At 35.6% G+C, this 16,650-nt stretch overlaps 3 protein-coding genes across 3 annotated transcripts; 1 reads left to right on the top strand and 2 right to left on the bottom strand.

Annotated features, from left to right (window-relative positions):
- Positions 1–528: 528 nt before the first annotated feature.
- Positions 529–2,598, top strand: LOC133714338 (protein trichome birefringence-like 36). The gene is made up of 5 exons (XM_062140443.1): positions 529–969; positions 1,067–1,238; positions 1,323–1,504; positions 1,709–1,867; positions 1,969–2,598. Exons 1-5 carry the CDS (start codon positions 629–631, stop codon positions 2,264–2,266), a joined length of 1,152 nt encoding a protein of 383 aa, XP_061996427.1. The 5' UTR covers positions 529–628; the 3' UTR covers positions 2,267–2,598.
- A 365-nt stretch (positions 2,599–2,963) lies between these two features.
- Positions 2,964–5,447, bottom strand: LOC133714341 (germin-like protein subfamily 3 member 2). Its single transcript, XM_062140445.1, has 2 exons — positions 5,263–5,447; positions 2,964–5,000 (listed from the first exon to the last, which is right to left on the bottom strand). The coding sequence occupies exon 2, from the start codon at positions 3,791–3,793 to the stop codon at positions 3,149–3,151; it is 645 nt and encodes a 214-aa protein (XP_061996429.1). The 5' UTR covers positions 3,794–5,000; positions 5,263–5,447; the 3' UTR covers positions 2,964–3,148.
- Positions 5,448–5,591: 144 nt separating this feature from the next.
- On the bottom strand, positions 5,592–11,670 carry LOC133714340 (ACT domain-containing protein ACR12). The gene is made up of 10 exons (XM_062140444.1): positions 11,433–11,670; positions 11,214–11,271; positions 9,684–9,806; positions 9,025–9,119; positions 7,443–7,527; positions 7,278–7,337; positions 6,515–6,570; positions 6,219–6,324; positions 6,072–6,140; positions 5,592–5,921 (listed from the first exon to the last, which is right to left on the bottom strand). Exons 1-10 carry the CDS (start codon positions 11,585–11,587, stop codon positions 5,859–5,861), a joined length of 870 nt encoding a protein of 289 aa, XP_061996428.1. The 5' UTR covers positions 11,588–11,670; the 3' UTR covers positions 5,592–5,858.
- Positions 11,671–16,650: the final 4,980 nt, after the last annotated feature.

Genomic DNA, 16,650 nt, shown 5'->3' with positions numbered 1-16,650 from the left:
TTATTGACAAGTCATTATGGACCTTTTTATCAAGTGGGAAACTAGGTGACCTTTTTATCATTTCACTATCTAATGTGACATTTTCCCTCATTTCCCTTTGATGTATTTTGTATTTCACCTTTTGATGTAAATCTAAGAGTAATTGAACATAATTTTCTTAATCAGTTACCAACTGAGTGAACACCCGTGAAATCTTAATTAATGCTTAATTGGTGCAATCATAAACAGTAGCGATCATTAATTGGTCTAATAGTCCTTGAAATTTCTGTGCGCAAATTAACCGATCTATATATGCTAATCTCAATCAATCTTTAACCTTTTGATCTGAGGTTGAGAAAAAAACAGTAGCAATTATATATAGATGGCCTACACATCCTTCAGTCGCGGGGAGAAAAGCTCATTTTTACTCTTTATGCTTCCACTTTCAACGCACAAAAGTGAAAAAGCTGCTAACAAGAAAGACCACCGGAAATTATGAGTAGAAGCACCGGGGTCCACCCTACCGTAAGTCATGCCTTGACGGTGGTGATGATCGACCGAGGCCCTTTAAACCCTGCAGCTTCTTCTAGCTTCTCTTTAGGGCCCTTTAGTCCATGCATGTGTTTTGTCTAGCTAGCTAGCTAATTCAATGAGAGAAAATAAGCTGCTTCAATGTCTGCTCTTCTTGAGCATGATCTTTATCTTTGTATGCGTTGTTCCAGCTGTGAAGTCATCAGGGTTTGAGCTAGAGGAGGATGAGTACTCATGGCTTAACGATGAAGATGATCAGGCTAACATGGTTCAGAGCCACCAAAGTTCAAGAAGCAAGTGTGAACTGTCTGCCGGAAAGTGGGTTTATGATCAATCCTACCCTCTCTATGACTCGAGCTGTCCATATCTTAGCACTGCTGTCACTTGTCAGAAAAATGGAAGGCCTGATTCCGACTACGAAAAGTGGCGCTGGAAGCCAACCCACTGTTCCATTCCTAGGTACCTACCGATCGACCTACTCTACAACTAACACTAGTGTAAATTTTCCCTTGTGAAAGAGGTTTCTATAGTGATTTCTTTCTTATTTGATTTACAGGTTTGATGCATTGAAATTTCTTGGTAAAATGAGAAAAAAAAGAATAATGCTAGTGGGTGATTCTATAATGAGGAATCAGTGGGAGTCTCTTGTGTGCTTAGTACAAGGAGTTGTTCCAACAGGTCGAAAGAGAGTCACCTACAATGGTCCTTCTATGGCGTTCCATGCAATGGTAGTTAGAACTATTTGCTTAATTACTTGTCCAGAACTACAACATTGATGAATGAATAATATATAAATGTTCATACATATACAGGATTTTGGGACATCAATTGAGTTTTCTTGGGCTCCACTCCTAGTAGAATTGAACAAGGGAGCTGCAAACAAGAGGATTTTGCATTTGGATTTGATAGAGAAGAATGCAAAGTATTGGAGAGGAGTTGATGTTCTTGTTTTTGATTCAGCTCACTGGTGGACTCACTCTGACAAAACATCATCGTAAGACAATATTCACATTAATTATCTAATGCATACAGATCGTTAATTTCTTTGAGTAGCTAGCTAGTCATTCTTCTTGTGTTGTTTGGTAACAATTGCCAATTGAGAAATCCACTGAATGTATTTGGTCAGTGTGTTGATCAAGTGGTAGTATTATGCAGGACCTAAATTTTGATCGAATTGCAATGATATAACTAATTTCAGGTGGGATTACTACATGGAAGGACAATCACTGTTTACAAATATGAATCCAATGGTTGCATACCAGAAAGGACTCACTACATGGGCTAAATGGGTTGATTTAAACCTAGACCCTCGTAAAACCCGAGTAATTTTCCGAAGCATGTCACCTAGGCATAACAGGTATATTAGATCTACAATGTGTAATGCAATTATGAATAGAAGAAATTATTGATCAACTTCAATCAATTTATGTTCAATAAATGTACTTGTTTATTTGGCAGAGAAAATGGTTGGAGATGCTACAATCAGAAGAAGCCTCTCGCTTATTTCAGTCACCAACATGTTCCTGAACCTCTGCTAGTACTGCAAGGGGTATTGAGAAAGATGAGATTTCCAGTTTATCTTCAGGACATAACCACAATCTCAGCGTTTAGAAGAGACGGGCACCCTTCTGTGTACAGACGGGCCATGGGACAGGAAGAGAAGCAGCACCTAAGAGAGTATTCGTCGGACTGCAGCCATTGGTGTCTTCCTGGTGTGCCTGATATTTGGAATGAGATGTTGAGTACCTTGCTCTAATCGAGTATGAGGGACTTAAGAGTACTGTATGAACACTAAATAGGTAAAGTGGCTAGAATAACTCTCTGTGCCATATTAGAGACCTCTTGCATGTTAATTAGACTCTACGGGAGTGTAATGATAAGTCATGATGCTGTGTGTTCATGTGTCTTGGAACAATATGATGTTATGTTTGGTAGCAGTGTCTCACTGTACTCTTTTTATGTCTCTTTTGCACTCCTTTTTTCAAAAGTCACTTGTTGACAGAACATGATATATCAAGTGCAGTTTGAGCATTCCATGTAATGATCGATCATCATGTGTCTGGTAACAATTGACATTAATTGTGTCCATATATTGCTTAATTTTGCAGCAAGGAATAACCTCAGTGCCGTATATGTATGTATGCATATAAGCATATTACTTTAAATTTACAGATGACCCAAACTAGTGAAAACACAGTAAACCATAAGAAAAATGGACCATGCACAGAGACAGAACTTGTATAATTATACAGTAGTAAGCAAATGTATTGAAAACTCAAAATGAAACTTCTCTTTAGAGCCCTACCAAGTTATCCGTTTGGTCAACTTCTCATCAACTGTTTGCAACTCAAAATGAACTTTTTGTGCTATGAAACTAGAATTCATGATAACACCACTCATAAGATTACTTCTTTCTTTAATCAAGTTTTCCTTATATTGATCGTTCTATTGGGTGCAAATAGAATAGTATAAAACCTATATCCCAAGGATTTATTGGCATATGGAATCCTTTACATACAATAAACAAAATGAACCCAAATTGAGATAGTAATTCAGATTTATATATTTGCTCATGAAAAAGTGTCTGTAGACTCAATACATACGAATAGGAAAATGAAAATGCAGTTCTCTAGCCCAGTCAATGGGGACCAAGCTTCTTTTTCAACTTGGCAATCTCCTTAGAACTCAATCCAAAAGCCTTCTCCAAGAGCTCATCTTTGATCCCGGATCCGAAAATTGAAGTGGGAATTCTTTGCAATCCAGGATTTTGGCTGTTGAAGCTCCCCAATATGGTTGCTGGAGTGTCACCAACATTCATTTGGAAGTGCACTAACCCTTTTGGAAACACCATGACCTCACCCCTTTCGATCACTTTAGCGAAAATCTTGTTATTCGTATCAACAAACCCGGAATAAATCTTTCCTTCAAGCACAAAGGCTGTCTCCGTTGCCCTCGGATGGTAATGAGGCACATTTACACCACCAACTTCAAAATCAGCTCGGACAAATGACATTCCAAGTGTGTTCAGTCCTGGAAAGACATTTGAGTTCACTGAAATGGCAGAAAGACCTGTTTGGCCAAATTTTCCAGGAGACTTGATGCCAGAATATACAAAATCTTCTACTGTTGCAAGGGATGAATTCTTGCATTGGATGGCATTGCTTGCGGTTGCAGATTCTGCTGTGTTGGCTATGCAGAAGTCTTGGACCGGATCCGGATCAGAAGCCAAGCTGACATAGATGTTGAGGAAGATCACAAAAAGAAGTACCATTTTGGTGGACATTTTTCAGACTCAACACGGTAGTGTCAACAGTGCAATAATTACTTGCAATACGCATGTAAGTAGAAGATATATGCTCAACAAAAATGCAATGGACCAGCCATACCTCCAGGACAAAACCTCTATTATCTGAATCGTGCTATCAAACAGCAATATTATTTAAAGGCTACACTACAAGAAAACAAACCGCTTCTGTTAGAATAATAAGCTTTTCAGTATACTTTGCTTGGAGATAAAGTCAAGGAGGATTAGCTAGTCAGGATTTAGGAAATGACTACATCCACCAGCATGTGGATTTTTTGGCTGATTCTGATATAGTGGAGAATATATGGGGTTGGTGATAGTGGGAATGTGTTGCATGTGCCATTATGCATCTCACTATTATTCAATTCTAGTCTTAAAAATACAGACAACAATTCCATTGGCTAAAATTCTTTATTGAACTTAATTCCCAGTTGGCAGGTGTCACTCTCAGCAGCACAAAAACGAAAAAGAAGAAGAACAAACTCCATTACTGTGCACATCTTTTTCATATATACCAATAACCAATTGACTTGTGTATGAAAGCAAGTGGAATACCTCATAGCTATTCCCGCTGATTGATCACAATCTCTAGTTGCTTTATAGTGTCAACTACTCATGCTAATAATGGAGATAAGCCTGAAAAGTCGCTGTTATCTCACCTTACTGTGCTAACAAGAAAATAATACAAAACCGAAGATGATGACATGAAGAGTTGGCATATATGAGTTGAATTTCCTAATTAGTTCTCCAGATATTATTTACTAACTAACTAACTTAACACCACCCTAGTACGATGTCAAAGAGAATAAAATATTAAATTCTGAATTGAAACACCCAAATTTAAATTCAATAATAAATAAAATATTAAGATGTTATACCAGTAATTATTACCAAAGAGATTTAGATATTGCAACCGGGATCAAATTGAGTGTACACGCCGAGATCAAATTTGGTAACATGGACAGTTTGGGTGTCACAGAAGATTCCCTGCCATTTGCAAGAGTCTTGATTTCCGGCTTCTATTTCCTATGAAGAAAGTTGATCATAGCTATCAACGAAGCCTTGTTTGAATGCCAGCAGTGTGCTTGCCTTTCCCTCTCTATGCACCGCATGTTAGCATTCTCATTATCATGGGTGGCTTGTGTCCTGAGTTGAATCCGAGTGAGAAGGAACAATTTGCATGTAGCTGCAGCAGCAGCAAAAGCACCATAAATTTAGAAACAAGACTCATTGTAGCTAAATTGAAGATTAACAGTAAAGAAGCGATCGATATGATCAGTTCTCAGCACAGAAGCAAGCATGTAGCTGAATGGTTTCTAAAGATAGGAAAGACTTTCCAAAAAATTCTAAAGATAGGAAAGACTTTCCAAAAAAGAAACTGAACGAAGAAAATTCACAATCATATGAACACACTCAACTGCTCGTAATAATACTATGGACCAAAGTACCTGTACCAATTTACTAGAAACCAGAGACCTTCCCAGCAAGTAGCAAAGTGTAGTTGACTTCTTGTGCTAGAAATATATAACAGTTTAATATACCCTACCGCCACAATTCAGTTCTTCAATTTTGGATACTGAACTTTACACTTGACCAAAAAAAGTTTTAGATACTGAGCTTTTAGCTATCCAAGCTGGTTTGAAATTTTCTTTTTAACGCTGGTACTCTGCTCTTATGTGAAGTTTCTTTCAGCTCAAACACAAGTTTGAAGGGTGCAATTTAGGCCATCAGAGCAGGAAGTCCCCAGTTTACATGCATGATAGAAAGATTGTTCAAATGTGAGAAATAGGTGTCAATCGACTGCACATATTAGTCGTTCAACATTCTTTGCAATTCATTGTAATTATTTATAGCTTTCTTTTCAGGTACAAATCATGGAATCACTGGAAACTAATCCAGAAAAATACCATGTGCGGGATCGGGAACATGAGCATGAGTCTTGAAAACTAGCTTCAACAAGGTAACTATTGAAAACTCGCTTCAACATGGCTGGTACAAGAACCATTATATTTGATTTACAAACATGATCAGGCTCCTCCAGGTATTAGTAACTATCTATATCTGTTTCTGGCCTGCGAATGTAGTAACGCAGACAGTTCACTAACACCTGCAAGTTCAAAGAAATTGTTAAGAGACAAATTGCAGAACGTTAACAAAAAACCCAATTCTATATGAAACCAATGCTCCAACCTTAAAAATATTGTTATCTAATGCTGTCAAGCACTTCAGATTGATAGTTCAGAATCAAAACAATTACCTGGGACAAGGAACTATTTAAGGCTGCCCCTCTGTAGCTGACATGAAATTTATCTTTAGCAACCAAACCCTACAAAGAGAATAGAAGAAAAGTTAATCATAACAAAATGCAGAGAGAGAGAGAGAGAGAGAGAGAGAGAGGACATACTTCTGTATCAATCTCAGCTGATTCCACATCGATATTAATGTCAGCAATGATTTTGATAATTTCTACAAGCAATCCTGGTCGATCTGCTGTCTCTATATAAAGCAAGCTGGTGACATGGAAATATAATGCCGTATCAAATAACATATCAAGCAGCCCTCTCAACAAACTAGTGTAACTACGAACTTTAGATCTCTCTTTCCCATATTTAATGTGATGTGAAAGTAGAATACTTTAATTGAAATAGAAAAAAATTAAATAGCAACACAAAGTGCCATATCCAATCATATGTAGCAAACCTCCTCTTAGGTCCATCTTGCTTCACTTGTATATGAGTTGTGATATCAACATCAAGCTGCAATTAACAATATCACAAACTAGTTTGAGCCAATAGATCATGTACAACAAATATGTATAATTCCAGGCTACTAGCTAGCATCATATAATTAACTGATAACAAATATATTAAAGAAATCTATTGACACACTGAAAGTAAAGATACCAATTTATAAACAAATCAGTTACTACACACATTTGAATATTAAAATGAAAGATTTTACATATCAAGATGAAAGCTTTTTTTTTTTTTTTTTTTTTAAAAAAAAATTGAAAATGAACATCTACTAAGTTTGTATAATTCGTGATTTAATCATGCACATGCCAACCTCCACCATTATGACCAAAAAAAAAAAAACTCCATTCGGACCAAAAAGAAAAGAAATGTAGACAACTCACAACCAAAATGACTAATGCAAAGCATGGTTAAATGCTTTTATGTTTTACTTTTAATTTAAACAGTTGCGTAAAGCCAACAAAACAAAATTCAGTTCTGATAGCAAATCCATCAGTCTGGTTCTCTGAGTTTCCAAAAACCTTCAATTTGACCCAATATAGCTGATAGAGCAATTATGAAAATAGAAGGCAGCAAGGCTTCTAATGCTTGTACATCCATGGCCAGCAGTATCATGGGTTTCTCAGAACATGAGCCTGATGATTAGACAAACAATAAACCTGGCCTACAGATGAGGTAATATTGGAAAGCTAAAGGTTTGACAACATTACCTTCTTTTCCGGAGCTTTTATTCCAAAAGCTTCACCCATTGCAAGTAGCTGACTAGATTCCTATCGGTAAAAAAAGCAGACCCAACATAGTTAATGAAAACAGCGAATTTTAGTACAAAAATTCATGATACACTTCAAAGATGATAGTGTTATAAAAAGCCTTACTGGATGATACTTCAAAAGATTGTTGATGATTGTAAGTCGAATTCTCTCTAACATATCAGGATCTTCAACTTTGCGCCCGGTGTCTCTAGAATTACCAAAATTAATCTGTAAATGCTAGAACTTGTAGTACAACAAACAAGAGATTTGGTCCTATAGGTTATACAGCAATAGAAAATAACAATCACCCAGTAGAGCTAATGCAAACACAAGTCTTTAAAATTCTATAAACAGCGTTGTTTCATGTATCGAGACGTAGCAGTACACCTGCAAGCAGTTATATGCTTAAACTAAAGCAAAAGTATCTAAACAGACATTTATTATTTCTATGCCATTCATTTTTGCAGAGGTAGATCAGTAGCTGATAAAGTAGCAGTGTTGACAGCCTTTGTATTGCAGCACAAATGAATTATGGCCCATTATGGTCAGATCAAATTACTAGATTCAGGTTGAGTAGATCACCCCCAATGTGCAAAATTTAGCCACAGAAACAGCAGAATCACTGGTAAATCCTTCTTTTCACTTGAAACTAGAATAGATAAAAAAAGTGGCACAATCTCAAGAATACGGTAGACATCTGCTGCATATGTTAAATCACCATATAATGCAGATGTCAAGTTATAATATATCAAGCCATATATACATTTATACAGGATGAATTTTTATTATATTATTATCATCTTTTATGTGGAAGAATGTCGAATAGAAAAATTTATCTATGAATTCATCAACAAATATAATTATATATAAATATAGGTGTGTCAATGTATATATATTACACATTAGGATTATTGCATGTTAAAACTATGGAATAGGAGAATAACATCTCAAATGGTAGACAATATAGGACCAAGAAAAACAGCAAGCTTGAGGAAGTTATACATCAAGTATTTAAAGGAAAAACTATACATTCCCCTACTAAAATATGTCAGTTTAAGACTGATACCAAAAGATTAAGCTTTTAGGTGGAGAAAAATAGAAGAGATAAACAAAGAAAAAAAATGAACAAACGAATTGATGGAAAAGAGATTAGAAGAAAAGTAGGGAAAGTACACATAGGTAGCAATTAACTTGACCAATGTGAGACTAATCCTCTATCCTCCCCCTCAAATTGGGAACCATATTTTGGGATTTCATACGTGTGGATAAGTTTGCATCTTCTTTGAATGGTGGCAAGTTCTATTCTCCATTCTCTGTCAGACCATTGACTTTCCATGACTCTAGTACCATATCGCATTCTAATTATATTGGGAGGTTGTAGTTACAATGACATCAACTTAGTATTCCTGCTTTGTTAGAATGTTAGTCTAAAATTATTTCAAAAGCTTAAACTGTTAGTGGAGACACCCAATTGGTAGGCATATATAGCTAGATTAGGTACTTCGCCCGATTGATATGGGATTAAAGTGTTCAACAATCTTAACCACAACCACAAAACTGTTGCAAAACTCCTGTTCAGTATGCATAAAATGAACTCTACATAGGCATAGTTAACCAAAAAAGACAAAAAAAAAACAAAAAAAAAAAAAAACGAAAAAAAAAAACAAAAAGAAACAAAAAAACAAAAACAAAAATAGGTACTCACAACCGCGTTATATGAAACTTCGTCTGTTTAACTGGTCCCTCAGTGGTAACAGTTCCCTTTGCTACATCCAATCCCAAATCTTTTAATGCATTTATCTGTCCTCATTTAAATAAAGGCATGTCAATAAACCATAAGCATCTGATGAATTGAAGAACATTTTAGAAATGATGCTCAGTTTCTCAACTTTGGACTTCATAGAGCCAATTTAGTTAAAAGCCAATCTGATGAGTAAACTTAGGACATACCGCAAGTTTGACATTTCAAGTGCTTTGCGACAAATATTTATGTAAATTCAAATGACTTCCACTGAACTACATTCATTAACATGAAAAATGACTTTGTTCTTTATTTTTTTATGTTTTTTTTTTCCTCCCACAAATCCCCCAGACCGCTTTACAGGCCCAGGTTCATAAAAGTAAAGCTTTAAAAAAACCACATTGTGGAAATCAAACCAACAAAAGCCACTCCTATTTGAAACTACAACTGGGTAATTTGCTGTATTTGAATATTTAAAATATAAAAAATAAAATATAAAAAACAAAAATCTGCTTTCATATGGCCTCCTTCAATTGTGACACTTGAATTTAAATCCCATGTAAAGAATTTGACTTTCAATGCATATTTTTTAAAAGGGATATACAAAGAATAAGCCACTTTACCGTGTCAATAAGAGCTCCGAGGCGATCACCAAAGCTGAGTTGCACAATAGTTGCATCAGAATCTGAATCTTGATCAATCATGACAACTGGCATTGGAATATAATCAGCATCTTGATCAGACTTCTGCAATTCAAAATATTCATCCAATGTTATGGAAAATGATGCAATATTTTAAGACTTGGTTCATTTAAGCTTAGTCCATAATCCAGATATACAAATAAATGAATTTCCAACTCCAAAAGCTCATATAACAGAAACAATGAAAAATTATATGAAAAAGAAAGGAAAAAAAAAATTATAAACCTTAAATTACTGTTAACATCTAAAATTTGAATTATCCACTCAAGAGAAATACAAAGGTTAACTGCAAATGTAATTGACAGGGAAGAGCACAAAATTCAAAGAAATTAACAGAGAAACTTCTATTAGACTTTCACAATCATGTTGGGTCGAGATGACTTGTCGTATGGGACAGTCAAATCTAATTAAGCTTAATTGAGAGAAAATTTTTGAGTTTGTACAAGGTTACAGAATTGTAAACATAAAAGTAAAAATTAAAAATAAAAGCAAATTGTATTGTGGCCCTAAATTGGCACTCCATTATTAGGGCCTTTTCAGTGTTAAGCTCTCAAGAGATGCTCAAGTTAGATCCCAAAGTAGTGTGGCTCTGCAATATGTTGCATCTAACCGAAATATGACATGTTGTAAATAACCTGAGTAGAAGTAAGCTTGCCGATTGCAGAAGATAGTCTTGCACAAGTGATTGACACTTTTCTACTCAATGTTTAAGTAAAAGAAAAATGAATTAGAAGCTCCCACATTCCAAATAAATAAGAAAATGACTAAATTGGTCCTACTTATTCTTCAGTCAGAGTGGAAGAAGGGAAGAGATTCTCGAACAAGGAATGACTCTAAAATAATTGAACGAGGAGCCGTATGAGGTGAAAATCTAATGTATGGACTACGGTCCTACCGAGTCACAGTTAAGGTGACTTATCTGTCATCATTTCCACCATCACCCCCAAACTTTGCCTTATGAAAAGTTGACAGCTATAGGAAAACCTAACTGGGCTAATCTCAAACATATGGCTATGGAAAAGGCACAAAACATAGTTAATTACTCGTCAACAATACAGCCTTGATAATTAGACCGCTCATAAGCAGAAAATGAGACTTTATGCAACAGAAAAGAGCGAGACCCGACTAGGATAGCCCCAGTGCAAGCTTGGTTCTCCTGAAAAATGGCGTGTCCCATTCAAACTTATTCCAACGTAGATTACAGATCCTTAGCTTAGAGGTTCAGCAATGCCGATGCATGACAAGTCCCTTATCATTTGTCAAACAAAAGAAGACATCCAAACCTATTTGCGAATATTTTCATCGAACTATACCAACATTAACAGATTTCTCCAACAGAATCCTACAGGTTCGAGAAATTCAAGAATCTATAAATCAAACAAAAGCACCACAACCGTGTATATATGTATGAGAGAAAAAATAACATGATTATTGATATCAAATGCAACTGACCTGCGGCGACGATGAACCAACTGCATTGACACCATTGGTAGACGCACACACAACGTTCCTGCACAAAATTGAAGGCAATTCAAACATGAGATCAATATCAAATTCATACAGAGCATACTAGCAATTACTTGACCTTCATCTAAATTCATATAGAGCTGAATTGACTTGAACTGAAAATTTGACTACCAAGCAGAAATAGTGAGAAAGAGGTTTTCGTACAAATTTCTGGAGAAAGTGCTGGCATGAATGGCGCTGGGAGGAAAGTGAAGGAGCTTGAGGGCCTCGCATGGCGGAGGGGCAAATTCGGAATCGGAAAGTTTAGAGCGATGGAGAGTGAGATGGGAAGCAAAGAGAGAGGAGTTGGTGAAGGCCATCTCGGATTGAAAGAGAGATTCTTCTTCGAGTTAGTTTTTGAAGTCTCCTCCTCAGTCTGGTTGTTGCTGGAGAGAAATAACTCAAATAAGAGAGAGAGAGAGAGAGACAGTGGGGTAATACTGTGCCATTTTGGTTTAGGTGGGGCCTACTCTAGATTATTAGAACCCACGTCACATTACCCATCTGGGTCGTGGGTCTAGTATTATCTATATGGATTAAATTATGTTTAGTCCCTGTACTATGATCATTTTTTCGTTTCAGTCCCTGACATTCTCAATTAATCTGAAAAGTCCCTAACGTCAAAATTTCCGTCTGATTGGTCCCTCCCGCGTCAAATTAGGAGTTGATTTTAGGTGAAATGTCCAATATACCTCTCTGTTATTTCTTTTTCCTTTTTAATTTCTTTTTCTCTTTTTTTTTATTTTTTATTTTTAATTTCTTTTTCTCCTTTTTTTTATTTTTTCTTTTTAATTTCTTTTTTTCCTTTTTTTTCTTTTTTCTTTTTAATATCTTTTTTGCTTTTTCTTCTTTTTTTCTTGTTCCTTTTTAATTTTTTTTGCCTTTTTAATTTCTTTTTTGCTTTTTCTTCTTTTTTTTCTTGTTCCTTTTTAATTTTTTTTTTCCTTTTTTTTTTCTTTTCATTTTGCCTACTTTCTCCTTCCTCAACCCACCAATCCCATTCCGATCAAACTCCACAACCTATCTGTTTCTCTCCCCAAATTGAAACTAAACCCAGCAAAGACCTAGCTTGGCGGTGCAGAGATGGACATCGAGCAAAAACAAGAGGCTAGGAGCTGATCGATCACTTCTTCACCTTCTCTGAAGCCATCTCCCTCTGTTGGGATCCGCCCTCGACTCCATCATCGCCGACGCCATCTCCCAAACACAAGCAGATCCCAATCAGCTTAGAAATTCGCTGCTAAACCACTCCCCTCTTGTTTTCACAGCCTACTTCTCTCTCTCCCACTCAAATCTCACTTTCTCTCTGATAGGAGCATTTTAATGCTACGTTTTAACTGCTATTTCCCTACATTTCCTGCGTTATTTCCTTAATAAAACTCTGTTTAGGAAAGTTTCCATTCTTTGATTGGGAAAGTTCCTAATTGTAGAAAGTTTCCGTTTTGTAGTTTCTATTTTCCATTTTTAGAAAGTTTCCATTTTAGTTTAGGAAAGTTTCCATTTCTTATTTTAGAAAGCTTCTATTTTCAGGTCTTTGGAATAAATAAGCTGAATTGAGTTCATAAATGGAAAGAGAAGCTTCATGAAGATGACATGGCAAGGAAATGACGTGGAAAATCAGAAAATATAATGCCAAGAGGAAATCAAGGAAGAGTTTTTAAAAAGGAAAATATATTTTCCTTCGGGATTAAATTTGCCGTGTAATACTTAAGAAGAAAAACAAGGTGACAACATGGGAATTAAAGATGATTGATTGAGGATTTCAAGGAGAGATTTTCTTGGGAGACTTTTATGGGAAGGAAATATTGTTGGAGGAATAATTTGGTGTGATTGCCAACGTGAAAATCAAAAATAATCAAGGAGATGATGCCAAGAGAGATTCAAGGGAGAAATAAAAGGAAAGAGAAAAAGGTGGAGACCAAGAAAAGCTGAAAACGTGTCTAGGTGCATCCCTAAATTCCCTAAAGGAATATTAGCCGAAATTCATGAAGAAAATCAGAATAATTTCAAGGAAATTCGGCAATTAAATATTAGGGAGGTATTTTAGAGAATTTTGATTGGTTGGAACACATCACACGGATTACTTGGCATTCTATGATTGGTTGGACTACATCACAAAGCTTACTTGGCGAATTCTCATTGGTGGAAGCTATGTGGAAATTTGTGATTGCTTTGTGAACCCTAGCCGTGCTCCTATATATACCCACCTCTTTGACGTTGAAAAGGAGTTCCACATCCCTTAGAAAAATTCAGAAAAATTATATTGTTGCCGTGAGCTTCTTCCATTTTCTCTCCATCCTCTAAAGCAAGCCACGGAGTTCAAGCAAGGCCGAAGGGAGAAGAAGGAGCCGTGACTATTCCTCCACCATCCACCATTGAAGACTTGCTTTCAAGCTTCAAGGATCACAACGAAAATCATTCATCCTCATCTTCCATCCACGGTGTAATTCGACCTCTACTTTGTAACCTTTGTTTGAATTTCGTTGGTTTGTTTTAGTTGACATTCATGATTGAACAAAGTTATTAATTTCTGGAATTTTATATGATTGAATGAAATTTTCAGATTCATATTATTGTTCTTCGAGAGTTGCTTATGTGGGTTTGTTTAATTAAATTTGCGTTATAGATAACTTTTGTATTTTAATCTTATGTGGTTGCAAACACTTAGGGTTTCGATATAATTGGTGCTAGGTTTAAGAACATGAAATCGACTTTTCGTTTTGTGTAAACTTGAATCAAAGTAGTAAATGTTTTGTACAAAGATCGAATTTAATTAAAGAGAATTGCAATTAGGTGGACTTTTCCATACTAAGTTGTACACTTGAGTTGATAGTCTTTCTCTATGTGTAATGCGTTAAACATGACATGATTGACTAGCTTTCTAGGGTTTGATTGCATGTTTGATAGGATTAATCTAGGTGCTTTCGCTTAGGTCAATTAGCATTGAAAAGTAAAAAAAGGGAATTCATTTGCTTTCGAATGTTTCACATGATCAACTCCTTTCTCATGACTTAGATGAACAATGTTAGGGTTTGAATCAATTTTAATCATAAGTTTCGGTTTTGATCTTTGTTCTCTCATTCCATTCGTATTTTTATGTTTTTGCATTTTAATTGTTTTGTTAACCTAGTTTTATTTTCGAAAAACCAAAAACAAAATCCCCCCTTTTCGTGTAAAATGTTTATAGTTGTGAATATATTTGTGAATATTATACTTTGTTTTAATTTTAATTGTTTAATTGTTTGACAATGACAGGTGTACCCTCAATCCCCGGAATAGAACGATCCCTATTTGCTTATACTACTAACGATATTTCAGGGTTAAATTGCGCGCTTGCAAAAAGCGCATAAATTTTTGGCGCCGTTGCCGGGGATTGAAAAATCATTTGTCATATTGTGAATATATGTTGTTTTGTTTATATTGTGATCGTAAAAAAAAAAAAAAAAAAAAATTTACTTGTTAATTGTTTGTAATTCTCGAAATTAGTTAATTAATTACTTAGGTTGTTTTTTATATTGTTGAACACGAGTTTAATTGTGAGTTGTAAATTAAAGAAGGAATAGGTGAAGTCGTGTTTATTAATATTGGCCTAAACCCCTTATTGGTACCTAATTCAGGTCCCTTAAGGTTGAGGGCGGCCTTTATTAACATTCATTGAACTGTCTTCACACTTAGGACCTTTTACATCCTAGTAAGAATATCCTATGTGAGATGGTGTCTAGGAAGGGGACAACGTTCATAACGGGTTCTGGATCCAGAAGTGCTTACAAATGGGCGTAAACCTCAATGAGGGAGTAGCCTATGCCAAAATGGATCCTACCTCTTGTGTTCGCCCTCCCCTACCTGGCCATCTCAGTAAGGTTGCCCAACGGATGTAGGAGGGACTTTGTGTCTAGGCGACTATACTTGGGCCGCACGTCCACTTGATTTACCGCTTGGAATTAGATTTGATATCAATAATATTTATGACAAAAGAAAATGTAACAAAATGTTGTGATGCACTAAGGTAAAAAAAAAAACATTTGTGTAAATATTTTTCATGTTTTTTTTTTTTACTCACTTGTGTACCTAACTTGTGTCTTGTGTACAATGTACTTGTTAATTGTTTGTAGTTTGTAATTCATAGTTAAACTTGTTTGTATATTTTGTATTTCTTAGTTAATTATAGTCACTAACTTTATTTAATGGAGGTACTGTCTGGCTGAAAGACGTTAAATTCAAGCGCTGCTTGGGAGGCAACCCAATTCAGAAGTAGCTGTGAATGAGTCTACCTACACAGATTTGCTTTCTCTTTCCCTATTTCTTTTTATTTTTCAATTTTTTCTCTTTTGTTTTTATTTTAGGATTTGTTTTCATAAATGCCTTCTATCTATGCTTACTTGTTTCATTGCATGCTTATGATTGATTACATTGAGGACAATGCAATATTTAAGTGTGGGGGAAGGGATTTATACTTTTATCTTGAGTCATATATATTGAAAAATACAAAAAAATTGAAAAATGTCAAAAATTAAAAAATTTAGTTGCTTTTGTTTTTGTTTTGAGTCTTAGGATGCCCCTTCAACTGTCTAGGATGATTCTATATCTCTGAAATTATGGCTAAAAGAGGATCACAATGTTGAGATGATTTTAACATGGTATTCTTTGGTTAATTGAGATATATGAAAAATGTATGCATGTGTAGTGGATATGGATTTCGTGACCTTGGTACAGAATATGAGCATGTTAGGATGAGTTGTGATTCATAAAGCCCATGTGAGATAATTGAGCCCATGTTCCTTTTTCTTGGAGTGAAAAAAAATATATATTCTTAATTTCTTGGCGATGTTTTGATGATCTCATTATTCTTTCATCTTGATTGATTGCTTGCCATAGATTAAGTTTAATGGACTAGAGAATGCTAGAATTCGCTCTTGTGCTTGTTGAGACATTTTATCAATACATGGCCCTGATTCTGGAAAGGATAGAGGCACCCTAGGAATTACCACCATTGCCAAATGAGCTTGTGTCCCCATTTGTGCCCGTCGTGGGACTCCCTTAGATAAGCCCCTTTGAGCCTACATTAAGCCTTTTCATTCATCACCCTTAAAATCCTTAACCATGAAGCTTAGTATAGTTACAACCCTACCCTTTGTTCTAAGAACTTAGTGGAGCTATCTTTTGAGACATACTACATGGGTTTGGTGCTAAGGATGAAGATTGAGAAGAGGTGAAAGTTCAAGTGTGGGGGTAGACTTGTCCATGAAAAGAAAGATTATGTGATAGCCGTGAAAAATGAAAAAAAAATAAAATGAAAAGAATGTGTACGGCTAGAAAAAAAATATATGTCCATGGATTTTAGTTCCCCATACTTAGTGATTTTGGAGTTTGCTTTGAATTGAAG

Source organism: Rosa rugosa, chromosome 6 (genome assembly GCF_958449725.1).
Source record: "Rosa rugosa chromosome 6, drRosRugo1.1, whole genome shotgun sequence".
Classification (NCBI taxonomy): domain Eukaryota; kingdom Viridiplantae; phylum Streptophyta; class Magnoliopsida; order Rosales; family Rosaceae; genus Rosa; species Rosa rugosa.
Note: the sequence above shows the minus strand (reverse complement) of the source record. Positions and strands in the feature narration are given on the sequence as shown.

Coding starts and splice junctions, on each gene's coding strand:
- LOC133714341 (XM_062140445.1), bottom strand. CDS start 3,793: ATGTCCACCAAAATGGTACTTCTTTTTGTGATCTTCCTCAACATCTAT.
- LOC133714338 (XM_062140443.1), top strand. CDS start 629: ATGAGAGAAAATAAGCTGCTTCAATGTCTGCTCTTCTTGAGCATGATC. Junction 970..1,066: donor ACCCACTGTTCCATTCCTAG/GTACCTACCGAT, acceptor TTTGATTTACAG/GTTTGATGCATTGAAATTTC. Junction 1,505..1,708: donor CACTCTGACAAAACATCATC/GTAAGACAATAT, acceptor AACTAATTTCAG/GTGGGATTACTACATGGAAG.
- LOC133714340 (XM_062140444.1), bottom strand. CDS start 11,587: ATGGCCTTCACCAACTCCTCTCTCTTTGCTTCCCATCTCACTCTCCAT. Junction 6,571..7,277: donor TAAAAGCTCCGGAAAAGAAG/GTAATGTTGTCA, acceptor TGTTAATTGCAG/CTTGATGTTGATATCACAAC. Junction 5,922..6,071: donor TAAATAGTTCCTTGTCCCAG/GTAATTGTTTTG, acceptor TTGAACTTGCAG/GTGTTAGTGAACTGTCTGCG.